At 38.6% G+C, this 17,155-nt stretch overlaps 2 protein-coding genes across 3 annotated transcripts; one reads left to right on the forward strand and one right to left on the reverse strand.

Moving 5' to 3' along the window:
* Positions 1 to 397: 397 nt before the first annotated feature.
* On the reverse strand, positions 398 to 5,759 carry fbxo7 (F-box protein 7). Of its 2 annotated transcripts, none has more exons than XM_056245381.1 (10): positions 5,740 to 5,759; positions 5,384 to 5,491; positions 4,668 to 4,860; positions 3,497 to 3,727; positions 3,247 to 3,391; positions 2,570 to 2,653; positions 1,928 to 2,023; positions 1,669 to 1,845; positions 1,451 to 1,497; positions 398 to 707 (listed from the first exon to the last, which is right to left on the reverse strand). In XM_056245381.1, exons 2-10 carry the CDS (start codon positions 5,488 to 5,490, stop codon positions 405 to 407), a joined length of 1,383 nt encoding a protein of 460 aa, XP_056101356.1. In that variant the 5' UTR covers position 5,491; positions 5,740 to 5,759; the 3' UTR covers positions 398 to 404. The 2 variants fall into 2 exon arrangements, with proteins under 2 accessions (XP_056101356.1, XP_056101357.1); XM_056245382.1 differs by lacking the exon at positions 5,740 to 5,759 and adding an exon at positions 5,627 to 5,732.
* A 626-nt stretch (positions 5,760 to 6,385) lies between these two features.
* rtcb (RNA 2',3'-cyclic phosphate and 5'-OH ligase) lies at positions 6,386 to 16,771 on the forward strand. The gene is made up of 12 exons (XM_056245380.1): positions 6,386 to 6,557; positions 6,729 to 6,807; positions 7,218 to 7,285; positions 7,727 to 7,826; positions 8,404 to 8,560; positions 8,916 to 9,072; positions 11,081 to 11,240; positions 12,195 to 12,370; positions 13,553 to 13,741; positions 14,512 to 14,622; positions 15,211 to 15,330; positions 16,477 to 16,771. Exons 1-12 carry the CDS (start codon positions 6,465 to 6,467, stop codon positions 16,582 to 16,584), a joined length of 1,518 nt encoding a protein of 505 aa, XP_056101355.1. The 5' UTR covers positions 6,386 to 6,464; the 3' UTR covers positions 16,585 to 16,771.
* Positions 16,772 to 17,155: the final 384 nt, after the last annotated feature.

Genomic DNA, 17,155 nt, shown 5'->3' on the forward strand with positions numbered 1-17,155 from the left:
ACAACATTTCTGAATGGTTAGTTGATGAATTTATGCAGCTAATGTGTAGTTATCTTCTAGTCATTTATTCTGTCCCCGGGGGCGGGGTTTATGTAAATTTTAGGGTTGGTGATGTCACTAACCCGGGAGGAATGTCGTGTTGTTCCTACCAGCCGTTTGTTGTAGTCCTTAAAAAGAAAATATCTCCATTTGCGTTGCACTTCGTAACTTTGCAGATGTTGTTTAAAACACTACACATGATGAACTAAAGTTAGAAAAGTGAAATCATAATCAACCACCCCTTGAAATGCGTTTGCTGGTCTGAACGTCCCAGGAATGCTTTAATTAATGAAGGACAACACAAAAAAAAAATCATCAAAATAATTTCATCCTCTACTTTTTTGAAAAAATAAGTCTTTAGGAGCTCAAATGAAACCTCTCCTGACGTCTGCTGGTCGATTCCCTCCCGGACGCAGATTCCGTCGGCCAATGGGAACGCTCGTTCCGGGGAGGTGACCTGGGAGTGGGCCAATGGGGTCGAAGCGTGGGCGGGGCAGGAGGACAGGTGATTGGTCGTAGTCTCCTCCGATGATGCCGGGAGGGTAAAGCGGGAGCGGGAGGGGGAGCGGGGGGGATGGGAACGGGGAAAGAGGGAAAATCGGAGGAACGTGGTGTGGATAGAAACGGCATCTGTGTACATTCTTCAATTTAAACTTCTTTTTGTAAAGCTGAGGGCAAAAAGAAAAGTCAAGTCAGCTTTATTTCTAGAGTCAGCTTTATACAATACAGATCGTTTCAAACTTAATCAGATATGAGACGAATTCTCTAAAGAGACAACGCTGTCATTATTCAGCTCAATTATGTAAAGGTCATCAATTATGAAATTAGTTCAATTCAGCACTATCACACCAGTGTAATTATTCATCTCACGTCAACTCAATATTGACTGAATAAAGGACAGTTCAAAAGCAGAGCTTAGAGTTAAGAATAGCATTTATAAAAGAAATCAAATTAAGAATGTAATATTCAGTTTAGATTGTTTGGTGACTCGAGGGTCAGTGAGAAATTATTCCTTTCAGAATTATATTAAAAATAAATAAATTGCTAAATTTAAATTCCTTTTATTATCAGTTTCAATTTGTTTTTTTATTTTGTTGTTCCATTATTAAATCATAAAATCAAAGTCTTGTATATGCATCAAAAATATGATTATAAAAATATATAATAAAAATGTAGATTGTGATAGATATTATAGATATTCAAAAAGCAATTAATCCTTTAATAAGAATATTAAAAATAAATAAATTGCTAAATTGAATATTACATTGCCATTAATGTGGTTAATTGAATGAGTTTTGATTATAATATTGCAGAACATGATCATAAGTAAAAAAAAAAAAAAAAATTTTTTATTGAGTGCCAATGCTATAAGACATGGTTTCTAAATATGATTGACAGATGTTTTGCTCACCTCTCTCCAGTCAGTGTCTCTGTGTTGATTTCCTGCAGAAAAACTCACTGCAAAACCACACAACACTTGTCTCAGTTACACTTCATCTGTCTGATGTGTGTTTAATGTTACTGTGAGTGAGTGTGTCTAGATAGATTTGTGATAGATAGATAGATCGATAGATGATAGATAATAGATAGATCTATAGATAGATAATAGATAGATAGATAGATAGATACCCCTAAAGTCTCTGTGCAGCAGGTGTCTCCAGAGTGAAGGATCTTGGGTAGCGACGTTCAGGTCTCGGCACACAGTCGACAGAGAGACGAGAGAGACGACGTCCAGGAGCCGTAACACACGCAACAGAAGCTCAGGAGGAAGAACAGCCAGACCGAACAGAGCCGGCAGACCCAGCGCTGCAACACACACACACACAGCCATAAAACACACTGAACGGACACGTTACCAGTTTGAACGCATTGCGAGAGGAATAATCACCCTGTCTGGCAGCGGCCATGAGCGGATACACCAGCTGATCTTTAAAGAGACGAGACAGTTTTCTTAAGTCTCTGTAGACAATGGCTGCGCTGCCGCCTGTGGAAAGAGACAACTTCAGCTTAAATATAAAAACATCCGTGAGCATCAAGTCAATTACAATAGAAAATCACTTTAAAGTCCCCCTGTGGTGAAAATCAAGCGTTTAATGTTGTTTATGTGTCTATGTGGTGTTTTTAATACGCTTTAAGACAAACCATGTGTAAGTGCATAAGTCTGAGTATTTTCTCCTTAAAACATTTTAGACCTTGTAATGTGTAATCAAAATGTCTTTGTCTAATGTTGACAAAATATAAGGGATCCATTATATATTAAAGCTGATAAATAATGTATAATTTCCTTCAGCTGAGACACTTCAGATGTGCACTGTTCAACATGATGGATTTGATGGTTTTTGAAATATGATTGGAATCAAAAAGGAAAATACAGTGAAGTGCAAGCCTGTCATATAGGCTAAATAAAATTATAAGTAGAACATGCAAACACAATGTTTTCAATTGTGTGCTTGGGAATAATTCATCACGACTTGAAGGATCAGCTTCTGTAGGAATAGAATAATAATATTAAATGCGATATAAAACGTACCTGCCCAATCAGCTGTCACATAAGCATCTGGTTTCAGTGCCAGCTTGCGAGAATTCTCCATAGTCTTGTCCATCTTAAGAACAGCTGTTTCACAACACATAAACAGTGTTACAAATACAGAGAGAAGACAGTGCTGACTAATGACACCTGCATATGCAGATTAGGGGTGGAGCGGTTCACAGAATCTCGGTTCGGTTTGTATCACGGCTCTGCGGTTAGATTCGGTATATACTGTTAATGTCCTTTTAAACACTTTAGAAATGCCATACATCAGCATAAATAAAATAGCCGTATAACCTACCATTTACAGTATTAAAAACATGAGTTATTCTCAAGATCATGTAATCAAAAAACTGAAAGAATGAGGCAACTTGATCTTAGGAATAGACACATTATTGTGACACTGACAATCATAAATCTGTGAGATTCTGATACAGCAAAAGGGGAGATTTTGTTAATTTCAACAGCCTTTTCATTTATTTGTAAAAAAGTTTAATAGGTCTTTGTTAAAATAGGTCACTGTTACACCATGTCCTAACCAGACGCGATGCGACACGCAATGATTCTATTTTAGAAACACACCGGACCCGAACAATACACACGTGTCTCGATCCGTGACAAGTGAATTGAACGATTATTTTCATGAACCGTTCCACCCCTAATGCAGATTAACGCACCATTAATGACGAGCGTTTGGCCCATTGGCACGGAAACCACTGACACCAGGCTGTTCTCCAGAAGTGGGTGGGCGTACTGAAGCCTGTACACGCCCCCTGCCGCCCGCCAGCCAATCGGCATCTCGCCTGAGTTCACATTAGAACCCTGAAAGGGAGAATAACCAATGTGGGACTTATGAGTTGTGCCGGTAATATGGCACATTCACACATAAACGTGAATTGAACTGTATTGAATCAGGTGAACTCTGACCTGTGGAAGGAAGCCGGTCTCCAGCAGCAGTAAATGTGCCGCCAGCATCAGACAGTCTGATGTGTTTCTACATCTCGCTGAGTCCAGGAGCCTCTCGAGCGTGTGAGGAATCACTCCCTCCTCCTCCGTCTCACAGCACAGGAGCGGTGGAGGAGCGAACACACACTCCTCGTCCTCTAACCACTCCTCCATCACAGCATCCCTCGCACTGCTGCTGTCTGCGCCACCGGCCTGAGTCAGGACACACACACACACACACACACACACACACACACACACAGTCAGGGTGTTTGTCATTTCAGTTTCTTTTCTTTGGTTGTTGATGCTTATTAAATAATGCCAGCGATGCAGTTTTAGGGCCCTGTGAAATCGCTTTTATTATTATTTTAATCCTAAATGATGTGTTTTCTGTTTACATTTTTTAAAATAAAAGTTCACAAATCAAAAAGGATGTCTAATACAATCGAATGCATAAAACTTTAACAATTTTAATGTTTTTAAATTGAACCATAATAGAGCCTTTTCAGAAATTCTATGTTGACTGTTTTCATTTTTCATCTTTTTTAATGGTTTAATTCAATTTTAATCATTAAAAAAATTTGGTCTAATTCATAAAACTAACAATTTAATAATTTACAAAAATTTTAACAAATAATAGTGCCCTATGAAATGTTTTATTTTTCAGAAATTCTGATGTCTGTTTTTTTTTTGGTTCTATGATTTAATGCAACTTTATAATAATAAAAACAGTGGTAATGAAATGAATGCACAACATTTTGTGTATATTATAGTTTGTATAATGCACTAAATTCTAAATCTCATATTAAAAAACTTCAATATCTAATATTTCTATATATATATTAGATATTGAAATATATTGAAATTTGTTAATAAACACACACACACATATATATATATATATATGTGTGTGTGTGTGCGTGACACAAACATAAACACACACACACATATATATGTGTGTGTGTGTGTGTGTGTGTGTGTGTGTGTGTGTGTGTGTGTGTGTGTGTGTGTGTGTGTGTGTGTGTGTGTGTGTGTGTGTGTGTGTGTGTGTGTGTGTGTGAGAGTGTGTGCGTGTGTTTATGTTTGTATGGTCCTGACTGTATTATTTTAATCCTACTGTCCAACAGTGATATATTTGAGGGTGGGATCTCACCTCCTCGCTGGAGCCGGGTGTGTTTTCTGCTCCACTCGGGGTTTCTGGGGCAGTTTGTGTTTGCTGAGAGCTGCTCTGGGGCAAAATCACACTGATCATATCTCCAGAAACAACCCCAGAGGAGGCCAGCGTCTGTCCCGTGTCCAGAAGCTCCTCTGTCCCGTTCAGAGACAGCCTGAACTCCACATCAGATCTACACAGAAAGAGAAAGAGATGAGATGCCTCTCTGGCAAGCCGTTATGACTTTTATTCATTTCCAGATGTAATTCCTGATATCAAAAATGGCAATTGTTACTAGTAGAAATCTAATTCCTGATATCAAGAATTATCATTTTAACTAGTGAACATTGAATGGTTGATATCAGCTATTCATATCGTGGAATGGAATAAAAGTCAAAACGGCTTGCCAGTGCTTTAGGTGGGCAGAAATGAAAGTGCAATTTATATCTGTGCAATACTATCAAACCAAACTCATGTGGAAAATCCAGCTAATAATAACAATAATCAGCATCAAATGTTTAGGCGTATAATTACAATTGTATGTACATAAAAACAAACAAAAAAGGATGTATAGACAAGTATAAGTAAATATAAACACCAGTGACAGATGAAAAACTTGTAGAAATGTAAGCTTGGCAACTAACTGACGCACTAAAACTACCCACTGGAAATTAATAAACAAAGACTTAACTAAATGAAACCTAATGAAAGCTCACCCCAGCAGGGTGTCTCTGATCCGGACTCTGAGCTCGGAGAGAGTCGGTTCTGGTCCGTCCAGTTCCAGTCGCCTGGTCTGTCTGTTGATTCGGACCCGGAGCTTCATTCTAGACAGAAGACAGAAAACAGAAACATGAAAACAGATCCGTGCTCCTCAGATTCGCTTTCACTTCACATAAACTCTCCAGAACCGCTTTTACTTTCACTAACAGCTAAACTACACAGCGATATTTCACCGTTACCTGCTGAATTTAGTTCAGTGTTCGGCGCCACTGCATATTCAAAGAGTAAAACCTCGAATTATTGTGTTAATATTAAATATTAATGAGACTGAACAAATGTAAACATCACTCACCTTTCAGATACGTCAAAGTAACGCAGAAACTGCAGCCGAGCAAAACAGCTGAGCGAGAGACTGTCAAAATAAAAGTCCCATGCCATTGGCCATTTTCTGTAAATAAATCTGCCAACTCATTGTCAAGTTTTATAACATTATTTGTCAATCAAATAGTCAATATGTATTTAAATGTATAAATTAAAGTTTATAAATATTTATTTATAAATATCTAATATATACAGCAACAAGATGGCAAGGTCGTCTTTTTTTGTAATTTGATGCAAAGGTAATATAACACAAAGTATAGTGTTATATATGTAAATACATTTTAAAAAGTTAAAATATAAAAAACTTAGGATATAAAACGCAGGATTTACGATACAGATGACCGCGTCCTCATCACTGTCAATGAAAAGGGTCCGTTGAAAGTGTACATTTTCAGTGCTTTTCCCCGTCAGTTTAAATATAATTTAAAATATATAATTATTATTTTATTAATATACTCGTTATTTTGCAGTGGTTTGTCAGCTTTATCCCATGTTCACTGCCCCATTTGTTGTAAGTTTATATTTTTTCTCCATTTACTACATTAATTGCAATAACCTCGTGGAGCGTTAGGCGGCGCTGAACATCATGAACAAACCCGCGACAGGCCATATAAAACCCAAGAGAAGAAGAAGTGGAAGAACCGGAGAAGCGTGTGAAGAGAGTGTCAAAAGTGCGTTCATTAATTTAATTTTAAAATGAGTCGCACCTATAACGATGAGCTTCAGTACCTGGATAAAGTCCACAAAAACTGCTGGCGGATCAAGAAGGGCTTCGTGCCTAATATGCAGGTAAATCACGTGTTAGAAACGCAAACGTGTAACGTTATGATTCAGTGACGCATATGGAGAATCCAATCATTACATCAATAACAAAATTAGTAATACTCAGTAAATTAGTACTTAACAGTACAGCACTTTGTGCCTGATTGATTTAGATGTTGAATAATGTTTGATCCTCAGGTGGAGGGTATTTTCTATGTCAATGATCCACTGGAGAAACTGATGTTTGAGGAGCTGAGAAACGCCTGTCGCGGTGGAGGTGACGTCACAATGTTTTATTGAGCCATTTGTACAAACACCCTGTAAATAACAATATGCGTTTGCATTGTAACAGTAGTGTGAAGAAGTTAATTTACATAGTCATTTTTGCCCTAAATCAAAGTTTGTAACATGGTGATTAATCTCAAAGCTGATTGGCTGATACTCCACGAACTCAATCAAACACACCTGTCAATCATAGTCATAAAACACATCTTATGCACAGACTCAAGGTTCATTGACATTATGTGGGGTAAATTCTTCCAGAAATGGTTATGAAGTACAAAATTCATGATGACATAAAACATTAAAGCATTGTTTTAGCCAACAGAAATTGTAATTGCTCATTTGAATAGAACATATAAAATGTGAGTCAATGTTAGTGAAAGATACTCTTGACCTGTTTCCCAGGTTTTGGTGGTTTCTTACCTGCCATGAAGCAAATCGGAAACGTTGCCGCCCTGCCGGGAATCGTACATGTGAGTAAAATTAGCAGGATTTATCATCACATGAAATGCATAACCTGGCTTTCAGCAAAAAATATAAACCTCTATCTTACCTCTCAGATACAAAATAGCGCAGAAACTCGAGATTGTCAAAATAAAAGTCCCTAGTCCCTAGAATTACAGTTGCAAAATCTCATAATGTCCCTCAAACTGAGTAGTGTATCACTGAGAAACACTGAGTCCTGCTTGCGATGGAGATTTGGGTTTAATGAATGTTAATTATGAGAGAATTAATGTTTTTTTACCTTTGATGCATGTAAACCAGTTGTAGAGACTCCAAAACAACATTAGGAAACTTTAAAAATAGCATAATAGGGGCACTTTAAATAATATTATTTTGCAGTGCTTTGCTTTGTCAGCTCAAGCTCATGTTCACTGCTGCTTCCGGTTTCCTCATTCACATGTGTTCTTCAGCGGTCTATCGGCTTACCCGACGTCCACTCCGGATACGGGTTTGCCATCGGGAACATGGCTGCGTTTGACATGTCGAACCCGGATGCTGTGGTCTCTCCCGGTACGTAATGGATCCGCGTCATCCTTATTCTGATTCAATTTTATACACGCAAATCTAAATATCTGAAATTGAGACCTAAGTTCTGTGTATTTCACAATGAGTTTCTTTATAAAAATGCCCTTAAAATGATGAAAAGTAAAACATTTTTTGCTACAATAGAAGAATATGACTTCTAAACCCTATCTTTAGAAGGGTTTTCTAAAGATAGAACCCCCCCCCCCCCCCCCCATCTTCCTTTTTTTCTGTTCTGTTATGCACTTTTGCACCTGATCCTACTGTCATAGTGTAATTGTATATTTTTGTTGCATTGTTGACAAATTGTTCAATAGGAAGAAAAAAAGAATCAGATTCATGATCGATCGGTCACACTCCGGGTTTGAAATTAACTTTCACTTAACACTTAATTTTTTACTTAGCATCAGGATTTTAGATGATAATTTAGGTGCATAATTGAAAGTATACATTTTTATTTACTGCTCGAAATTGAAAGATTTTTGTTTACTACCCTAACCCATTGAAATATCACTGACTCGCGCTGTAACGGCTCATTGTGTGTGTGTGTGTGTGTTCTGTGCAGGGGGAGTGGGGTTTGACATTAACTGTGGCGTGCGACTCCTGCGAACGAACCTGGATGAGTGCGACGTGCAGCCGGTGAAGGAGCAACTGGCCCAGTCCATGTTTGACCACATCCCCGTCGGAGTCGGGTCCAAGGGCGTCATCCCGATGGGTGCAAAGTAAACACTATCATTCCAGCTACACTATCTCAAGAAAGCTTTCGTCTTTATCTCGTTTATTTGTTCTGAACTTACTTGACTAGAGAAATCAGAAAAAGAGATTCTTCTAGGGAAAAAGGGAAACACACAAAATGCAGAAGTTAAATCTGTAGTTTTAACAAAAGCCCTGGAGATGTTGAAATTCTGCCGGATAATTCAAAAAGATGCTTTTATGCAAAAAAAAAGTCAACCATAGATTAGAAAGTTCAATTCAAATAGTATAGAAATAATACTAAAATAACAGTGTTTCACACTCAGGACATGTAAATCTAGCTCTAATGGCACAGGCTTTAGTAAGCGATGTGTGTGTGTGTAGAGATCTGGAGGAGGCTCTAGAGATGGGTGTGGACTGGTCACTGAGGGAGGGATACGCCTGGGCCGAGGATAAGGAACATTGTGAGGAATACGGCCGAATGCTGCAGGCCGATCCCAACAAAGTCTCGTCCAAAGCCAAGAAGAGAGGACTGCCACAGGTACACACACGTTTACAAAAACTGCAGCAAAACATCAATATCAGACTCTGTGCTTGTGTGTTTTACGGTTGTATAAACTGAAATTTCGACAAACGAAAATATTTGGCCAAAAAAAAAGAATTTGAAACTGTTTTGGAGGGCCGAAATCATTGCCAGGAACATCATGTGATCGATCGATCAGGTTTCAGCTGCGGAGAGACGTAAAAAAAAAAACACAGCTTGTTAAAGCTGCCGTCGGCAACATTTTTTTGATCATATTCAGTGAAATCGACACTATAATCTGACAGAACAACATAAATAAAGTGGCTTTAGAAAAAAACCCGAGCTTCTAACTCCACCTGGAGCGTGTTATTTGTTTTGCAAAAATCCACAGCTCCCGGTTCATCATGTCCAATCAGCGCAGGGGGGTGTGAGATCTGACTGTCAATCACAGATCGGGCACACACCACCCCTCGCGCACGTTACAATCACATGCACACGCCTGAAGTTCGTGGAAGTTCGCGCAGTAACGAAGAGTGATGCCGGAAAATCAAGTAAGCTCATTTAGAGTATAAATAACGTCAGCAAATGCAATCTATCGGTAGATTAGCCAGGACAGCATACCTCCAAATACTCCATGGTGTTGATGGATGCTGATGAGACGGGCGCGTTCCAGGGCTCTTAAGTTTTGAAGACAGGTAAGAGTGACACCCAGCCGACGGGGGGTTGGATACATTTTTGTCATTGGTTGTTGCGTTAAATCTTACCCAGATACAATAGTGCTATTTTCTGATTGGCTATTGTGTAGCTCGACGAACAACACCAGAAGAAACGCGCTTGATTCATGTCGGTTCCACAGTGAGAGCGGCGTGGCCAGAGTTTTGGGCGCTGCGGTATATTAAATATATTACAAATAGTTTTTCAGCGTGAGAAATACAATGTGTGGCGGGAGAGCGTGACAAAAGACCGAAATGAGTGACTGTCACGCTCAATGCGTGACACTTGAGAGCCCTGGCGTTCACTGAAAATCTGGTGCACACGCACTGACGAGCATGAACTGGGTGGGAGGGTATCCGTTGATAGTGGGGGAGGGGCATGAGAGTTGTAAACATTCAAAATTTTCCTAAATCCACTCAATCTGCCAGACTTGCCGACTGGAGCTTTAAACAATGTCACCAGGGTTAGAAATGAAACCCGGGTAAAAATCAAATGTGGTGGGAAACGCTGTCAAATCACGAGCCAATTTGGCGTGTAACTTATTATGCTCGCTCAAGTTCGTGTAAGACAAATCTGCGCAGATTTAGCACAAATACTCGTGAGTCATCATGATATATTAATGCAGCGTATTGCATAGAATCTGCTCATATCTGGCTTACTTGAACACACTCGTCACTACGCAGCAAATAACAGCACGCTTGTTCATTTGCATTGAAGCAATAGCGAAGATTAAAAAGCATTTGGTGAACGGAAAACACATTTTCCAACATCCTACTTTTTTTTGATGTTCTTTGTCCTGTATTGATCTGTCCACATAAGACACATTTATGGTGATGAGGATGAAAGAGGAAGGAGATGCTGGATGACAGGATTTTGTTTGAATAAGAAATGAATGTATGAAATCCAAATTTTATGATATATATACTAGGGTTTGGCTAGTAGAAGTTCTAAATGGCCGGTAACTTAAATTCAGTAGCCAGATTGGCCGGTGAGTGAAAGTTAATTTCAAACCCTGAATGTCACGTAACGTTACATTTACTTCAGGAAAGCCATTCAAGGTCTAGCCTATAAACTAAAAAAGAATAACACCATAAAACATTCATTATATTTTTACAACTGCACCATTTAAATGTTTATATTTCGACTACGAGTTGGAGTAGAAACATCATTAAGAAGTTGATATAAAATCTGCCTTATAAAACAACTTAAATGTTTCTGTATTATTTGATTCATTAATTGATTATTAAATGTGTTTTGGTTTTTGCCTAAATTAAAACTAGTATAAAGTCTTGGTACTCCTGCTGTTGTGTAGCTGGGGACGTTGGGTGCAGGAAATCACTACGCCGAGATCCAGGTGGTGGATGAGATCTATAATGATTACGCCGCAAAGAAGATGGGCATCGACCACAAGGGGCAGGTGTGTGTGATGATCCACAGCGGCAGTCGAGGCCTCGGCCACCAGGTGGCGACAGGTGAGCATCAACTGATCTGTGACTGGATTTAAAGAGGCCATATAATGCTCTTTCACACACTTGTTTGTTGTGCTCTACTAGAACAGGTTTTCCTGCTTGAATGTTGATTATTCTCCTCATATTCTCCATTGTTGCGGCTCCTCTCTTCCCAGTCTGTCAGTAACGCTCTGTTTACTTCCTGTCTCTATGAAGCCCCTCCTTCTGAAAAGCACACTGTGCTCTGATTGGTCGGCTGGATCAGTGTGTTGTGATTGGTCGAGCGCTTCGAGCGTGTTTGGGAAATGTCCCGCACTTTACCATAACCACCAGTTCAACACACAACTAACTAACTCAACCAGGCCCCGCCCCTTTATTTCCTACCCTTCTATTGGTGGATCTCATGTGAGTGACAGGTTGCCCCGCCCTCGTCATCAGAGACGAGAAGTCGCTGCAAGAGGGAGTGGAAGTTATTTTGTTCAAGATTTTGAGGCACATGAATAAAAAAGTGCACGGATAAATCTTTTAGAAAACTGCAATATTCCATTAAAAAAATTGAAGAATTGTCAATTTTGATTTCATGGTGACTTTAAAGTAAGCATCAGTTTGTTTACATTTTAATCATTTAGCAGTTGCTTTTATCCAAAGCGACTTACAAATGAGGAGAGCAATAGAAGCAGTGAAACCAACAATAGGACAACAATATTATGAGCATTCCCAGTTTAGTCTAAAGGTCCTTGCACACTGAATTTTCACACGTTAAAAAATAAATACGACCTTGCGTTGTCAATCACACAAGTTTAAATCACACTGCCTCCGAAACTTCGTCCGTCATAAAAATAGTTTGATTTTCTGCGTTTTCCGCATATGTAGCAATCATTTTGAGAGGTGTTTTGACAATTCAGAGCAGACGAATACGAAGATTTCGGACCCTGTGTGCAAGTACGTTAACGCAGTAATTATTTTTGTACCGTTTAGATGCTCTGGTTGCCATGGAGAAGGCGATGAAGCGAGATCAGATCACGGTGAACGACCGCCAGCTGGCCTGCGCTCGCATCTCGTCTCCCGAGGGTCAGGACTATCTGAAGGGCATGGCGGCCGCCGGGAACTACGCCTGGGTCAACCGATCCTCCATGACCTTCCTCACCCGACAGGTCAGAACAAGTCTTAAAGGTGCAGTGTAATCTTTAGCGGCATCTAGTGGTGAGGTTACAAATTGCAACCGACAGGAAGTGATGTCGTCGTCTGAGACCGCAGAGAGTAGCCAGTTAAGCAATGAGGTTTCTTTACAAAGATAAATTAAGAAATTGGGTTTACTTGATTATTCAGTAATTAATTATTCTTTGCACGAAGAACAACATAGTGACGAAACGCGTTTGTCCGCTCAGGGCCACCGTAGAAACATGGCGGTGTAAGGGGACCCACGGTGTGTGTAGAGAGAAATGCTCATATTAAGGTAATAAAAACATAACAGTTTATTATGTACGGTATATATACACCACTGAAAACACATGTTTATGTTTATGATATTGCATTTCTGTCAACAGATCCTCCTAAATATTACACACTGCACCTTTAAAGGCATAGTATGTTTGTTGATCAAATTGTATGCGAATAAAAGCCTAAATTCAATCTGTTCATCATATAAAGCGATCGGGTCTCTTCTAAAATTTGGACTTAAACACTAAATTCATATGGATTAGTTTAACTCTCTCTTTATTAACCTTTAGAAGCGTCATTTGTTTAAAGTCCTCCTGTAGTCAATCATTTTATCCCTTAAACTCAACTTTGATCACCAAAATGACATTTAAATGTTTTTTTCCTTGAAAAAAATCTTCATGCCTTAAAATATCTTGACTGTAACTGGACACCCTTGCCTCATTTAGTATATGCGGTTCTATGCAAATGAGCCCCGCCTCCACTCACTCACTCAGCTCAGAGATCCACTGGTTGACGATCACACGTTGATCTGATTGGTTACAAGGTCGTTTGTGACGTCAGAAACACCAGCGATTTCAAACCGTGTTTTTGAGACTGTCTTTGGTTCACTGCAGTTTTAAGCAGAAAATACTCAGCAATGCTGTCGACTTATGAATTTACACGATTTGTCTTAAAGCATATTAAAAACACCACATAGACACAAACAACATTAAAAACTGGATTTTCACCACAGGGGGACTTTAACTTTTGATAGTGTTACTATTGTATTGTGGGATACAGTGCATACGACACATGTAGCTATTTTTATGCATACAGAACATCAGCATAATGTGGCGTTCTGAAGCACGTGTCGCAAGTTTTGCTGTTGAACGTGTCCGTACTGACCTTCACTGCAGGCCTTCTCTAAAGTCTTCACCACGACACCAGACGACCTGGACATGCACGTCATCTACGACGTCTCGCACAACATCGCCAAGGTGGAGGAGCACATGGTGGACGGCAAACAGAAGACGCTGCTCGTGCACCGGAAGGGCTCGACACGGGCGTTTCCACCACACCATCCGCTCATACCCGTCGACTATCAGGTGTGTGAGCAAACCTTTATTCAGACTCCTTCAACATTTCTCACATTATCAGTTTATTCGCTATAGTTCAGAAAATGGTAATAAAAATGACAAGTTATGAGCCGTCATACACAACAAACACACACACGGCTTATGAAGACAAAACCTCATTATATATTAAATATAGTCAAAACAAAATGTATTCAGACACCTTCAACATTTCTCACACCTTCAACATTTCTCACATTATCAGTTTATTCGCTATAGTTTAGGAAGTGGTGATAAATATGAGCAGAACTCAGTGGATATTCGACTGGTTTAGTCCGTCCTTCTGTTAGACTCTCACACATGAGTTATGTTGAATATCTGTCAGCTGTTAAATTTAACTACACAATTAGATAATACCAGTTTAGCTCAACCAGTGACCAAGCAATGCTTCATGTTGTTCAGTCTGTGTGTAAAAATAGCATTAGCAATTAAAACATGATCAGCTCAAAATGTCTGAATAAGATTTGGTCACAAATGTTACTGGTAGTCACTGTATGAAGAATATTTGGGTATAATATGTCAGTTTACTTTATTTTGCTCTCCTCACTTACATAAATGAACTATAGTGTCCTGCACACACGAGTAAAAAAATATTAAAATTATATCTGGTGTCTGAATCATTTTTGGTTTGACTATGAACCAAATCAAACAGGAAATCAAAACTGCTTTTATTTAAATTCTTCTTCCTTGTGAATGTGCAAAACCTTCTTTCTTCCTTCTCAATGTTTCTTGGTCTCCTTCAGCTGACGGGTCAGCCGGTTCTGATCGGGGGAACCATGGGCACCTGCAGTTATGTGCTGACGGGCACCGAGCAGGGCATGACCGAGACGTTCGGCACCACGTGTCACGGAGCGGTGAGCGACCTGAGGAAATGTTGCAGCGATTGTAACACTAGCTTACATGTCAAGTCACAATATAGATAGGTTGACATACACCCATTTATTGCTATATTTTCAAAATGCCATAATCATGTGTTAACAAACAAGTATTCATTACTTAAATGAGCTCATTGTATCAGCATTAAATTATTACATTGTTTAAATTAATACATTTTTAGCTAACTGTGTATATGTACATTTCTGAAATACTTAACTTAGACCGTTTCCTCTGATAACAGATCGCTCTAAATTGTAATATGGACTCATGCACTTCTTTCTGTAAAGCTGCTTTGAAATGAAGTCTATTGTGAAAAGCGCTATACAAATACATGTGAATAGAATCGTTTCAAAGCAGCTTTACAGTGATAATAGGAAATTAAAGTAACAGATTGTTTTATTCACTTCTTTTTTTTTTACAGCAGCTCTAGAATAAAGTTAGTTTTTGATTGATTCACTTCCATTGCAAAGATCATTAGTTATTAACTTAGTGGCCGCTAACACGCATGTGTTTAGTCTATAGGTATGCGGATTTGAATGTCTGATGTGTGTTTGTGAACGCTGTAGGGTCGAGCTCTATCCAGAGCCAAATCCAGACGCAACATAGACTTCCAGGATGTTCTGGATAAACTGGCAGACATGGGCATCGCCATTAGAGTCGCGTCACCAAAGCTGGTGATGGAGGAGGTGAGGCCGTTACTCTCGCTGCACATTTAGTGTTTTTATTTAATTTAAATTAAGGATCCAAAACCACGGAAAAAAACGATATATTTTATTAGAATTATATTTGATGTATTAAGCCATGTCAGCAACAAGGCTATTTTCATGGCGAAAACAGAAACTAAATTCATACAATTAACAATAGACATTTCTGGTTATTACAAGATATATATATTCTAATACATTCAGGTGATACTTTCTTTTAAAATGCATCAGTTAAACACAAATTAAATATTTAATTTAATTATACCACTAAATGGTCACACATTATTCTTTTGTTTTGTTTAACTGTTAACTATCATTTATAAGTAGATTTAGTAAAGTCTACTCCAAAGAGCAGAAACAGTCGTTTTATTTCTTTAGATTTGTACGACTTATTTTCCTTTCAAAATCACAATAAAATGCATTGAATAATTTAATATATTTAATTATATTTTAAGGTGCTTTGTGACCTTATTTTGTGCAATTTAAGCTAGTAGAGTAGCGTTAAATCAGCAGTTTGCTTTTTCTTTTAAACAACACTTCATATTTTCGTTTTTGTTTTTCAATAATCATTCTAGAATAAAACTCATTAAATATTTATGCTATTCAATTTGTTTTGTGACCTAAATGGGAATAAATTTGAATATCTGATATCATTCCAGTTTTGTTTAACTGTTAAGCTTAACTCTTATTAGTGGATTGAAGAACCGATTAAGTAGAATAGCCATTAAAGTGGAAGTTTCATCGGTTTGTATTGTTTTAAAGGGGTCATGACATGAGAAATCAAATTTGCCTTTATCATTTGAAATATAAGAGGTCATTGTACCATTAAAACATCCTCCTCATCACAAATTGCAAGTAAATGATTTTATAATGCTTCGTCTGTAAATTACGGTTTTATATGGATAAGTTTCCTATGCAGAGACAATCAATCATAACAGTGGCTTGTTTTCAAACAGAGGGTCAGAATGAAGATTGAAAATAACATGTTTTCTGGTGCAAAAAATATTTAACATTAGAAGTGAACCTCAAGGAACATTAAAGCAATGTCATGACCTCTTTAATCAACCAATTTTAAGCATTTAAATCACAATGCATGCTTTTAACACGTGTTGTCGTCTTGCATATCAGGCTCCTGAATCCTACAAGAACGTCACCGATGTGGTGAACACGTGCCATGACGCCGGCATCAGTAAAAAGGCCATCAAGCTCAGACCCATCGCTGTGATTAAAGGTTAAAACATCATGACGAAGGCGGAGAAAGGCCTTGCATACTGAACGCAATCCGTTTCCTATGGCGTTAAAGACTGAAGATTCGATTGCATCAAATATTTCTGCACTTATGAAGGTGGAGTGGCTCAAGTCAGCCTTATTTTTGTTTCGTTAAGGGTTAAAGGTAAAAAGTTTGAGCTGAAAATGTCAAATAATTTGTTAAATCAGCACGTTCTCTGTTGGTCAGAATCGACTACAGCTGCAAAGAAAACTGAGATTAGTAAATACTTTATTGGTCATGACAAAAGATCCACAAAAGGGAGTGAGAGGGGCGTGTCCCAGCATATCAAAAATAAATCAAGTTTACAGTCTACCTTTCATGTTTCTCTCCTCTTATTTGGCATAAACACAGTGGGCTTGACGAGCAGGACTGAGTAACAGGTGTGTGTTGGGTAAATCACAGCAAGTCTGAAGCAAAGACTCATGGATTATGAGAGAAACAATCTTTAACAGTCATTCTAATATATTTCAGTTCATGCATTTCAAAGTGCTTCATCCATTTATATTGGGATACCTTTTCCCCCATCATGATTCTCAA

This window comes from Rhinichthys klamathensis, unplaced genomic scaffold (genome assembly GCF_029890125.1).
Source record: "Rhinichthys klamathensis goyatoka isolate OS25496 unplaced genomic scaffold, OSU_Roscu_1.1 h1tg000029l_1, whole genome shotgun sequence".
Taxonomy (NCBI): domain Eukaryota; kingdom Metazoa; phylum Chordata; class Actinopteri; order Cypriniformes; family Leuciscidae; genus Rhinichthys; species Rhinichthys klamathensis.

What these genes read in the sequence shown, in the direction of transcription:
- fbxo7 (XM_056245381.1), bottom strand. Translation starts at nt 5,490, where the DNA reads ATGAAGCTCCGGGTCCGAATCAACAGACAGACCAGGCGACTGGAACTG. An exon ending in AGACCGGCTTCCTTCCACAG is followed by an intron (nt 3,392 to 3,496) that starts GTCAGAGTTCAC and finishes TCTCCCTTTCAG; the next exon opens with GGTTCTAATGTGAACTCAGG. An exon ending in CATGGCCGCTGCCAGACAGG is followed by an intron (nt 1,846 to 1,927) that starts GTGATTATTCCT and finishes TGTGTGTTGCAG; the next exon opens with CGCTGGGTCTGCCGGCTCTG.
- rtcb (XM_056245380.1), top strand. Translation starts at nt 6,465, where the DNA reads ATGAGTCGCACCTATAACGATGAGCTTCAGTACCTGGATAAAGTCCAC. An exon ending in GCTTCGTGCCTAATATGCAG is followed by an intron (nt 6,558 to 6,728) that starts GTAAATCACGTG and finishes TTTGATCCTCAG; the next exon opens with GTGGAGGGTATTTTCTATGT. An exon ending in TGACCTTCCTCACCCGACAG is followed by an intron (nt 12,371 to 13,552) that starts GTCAGAACAAGT and finishes CCTTCACTGCAG; the next exon opens with GCCTTCTCTAAAGTCTTCAC.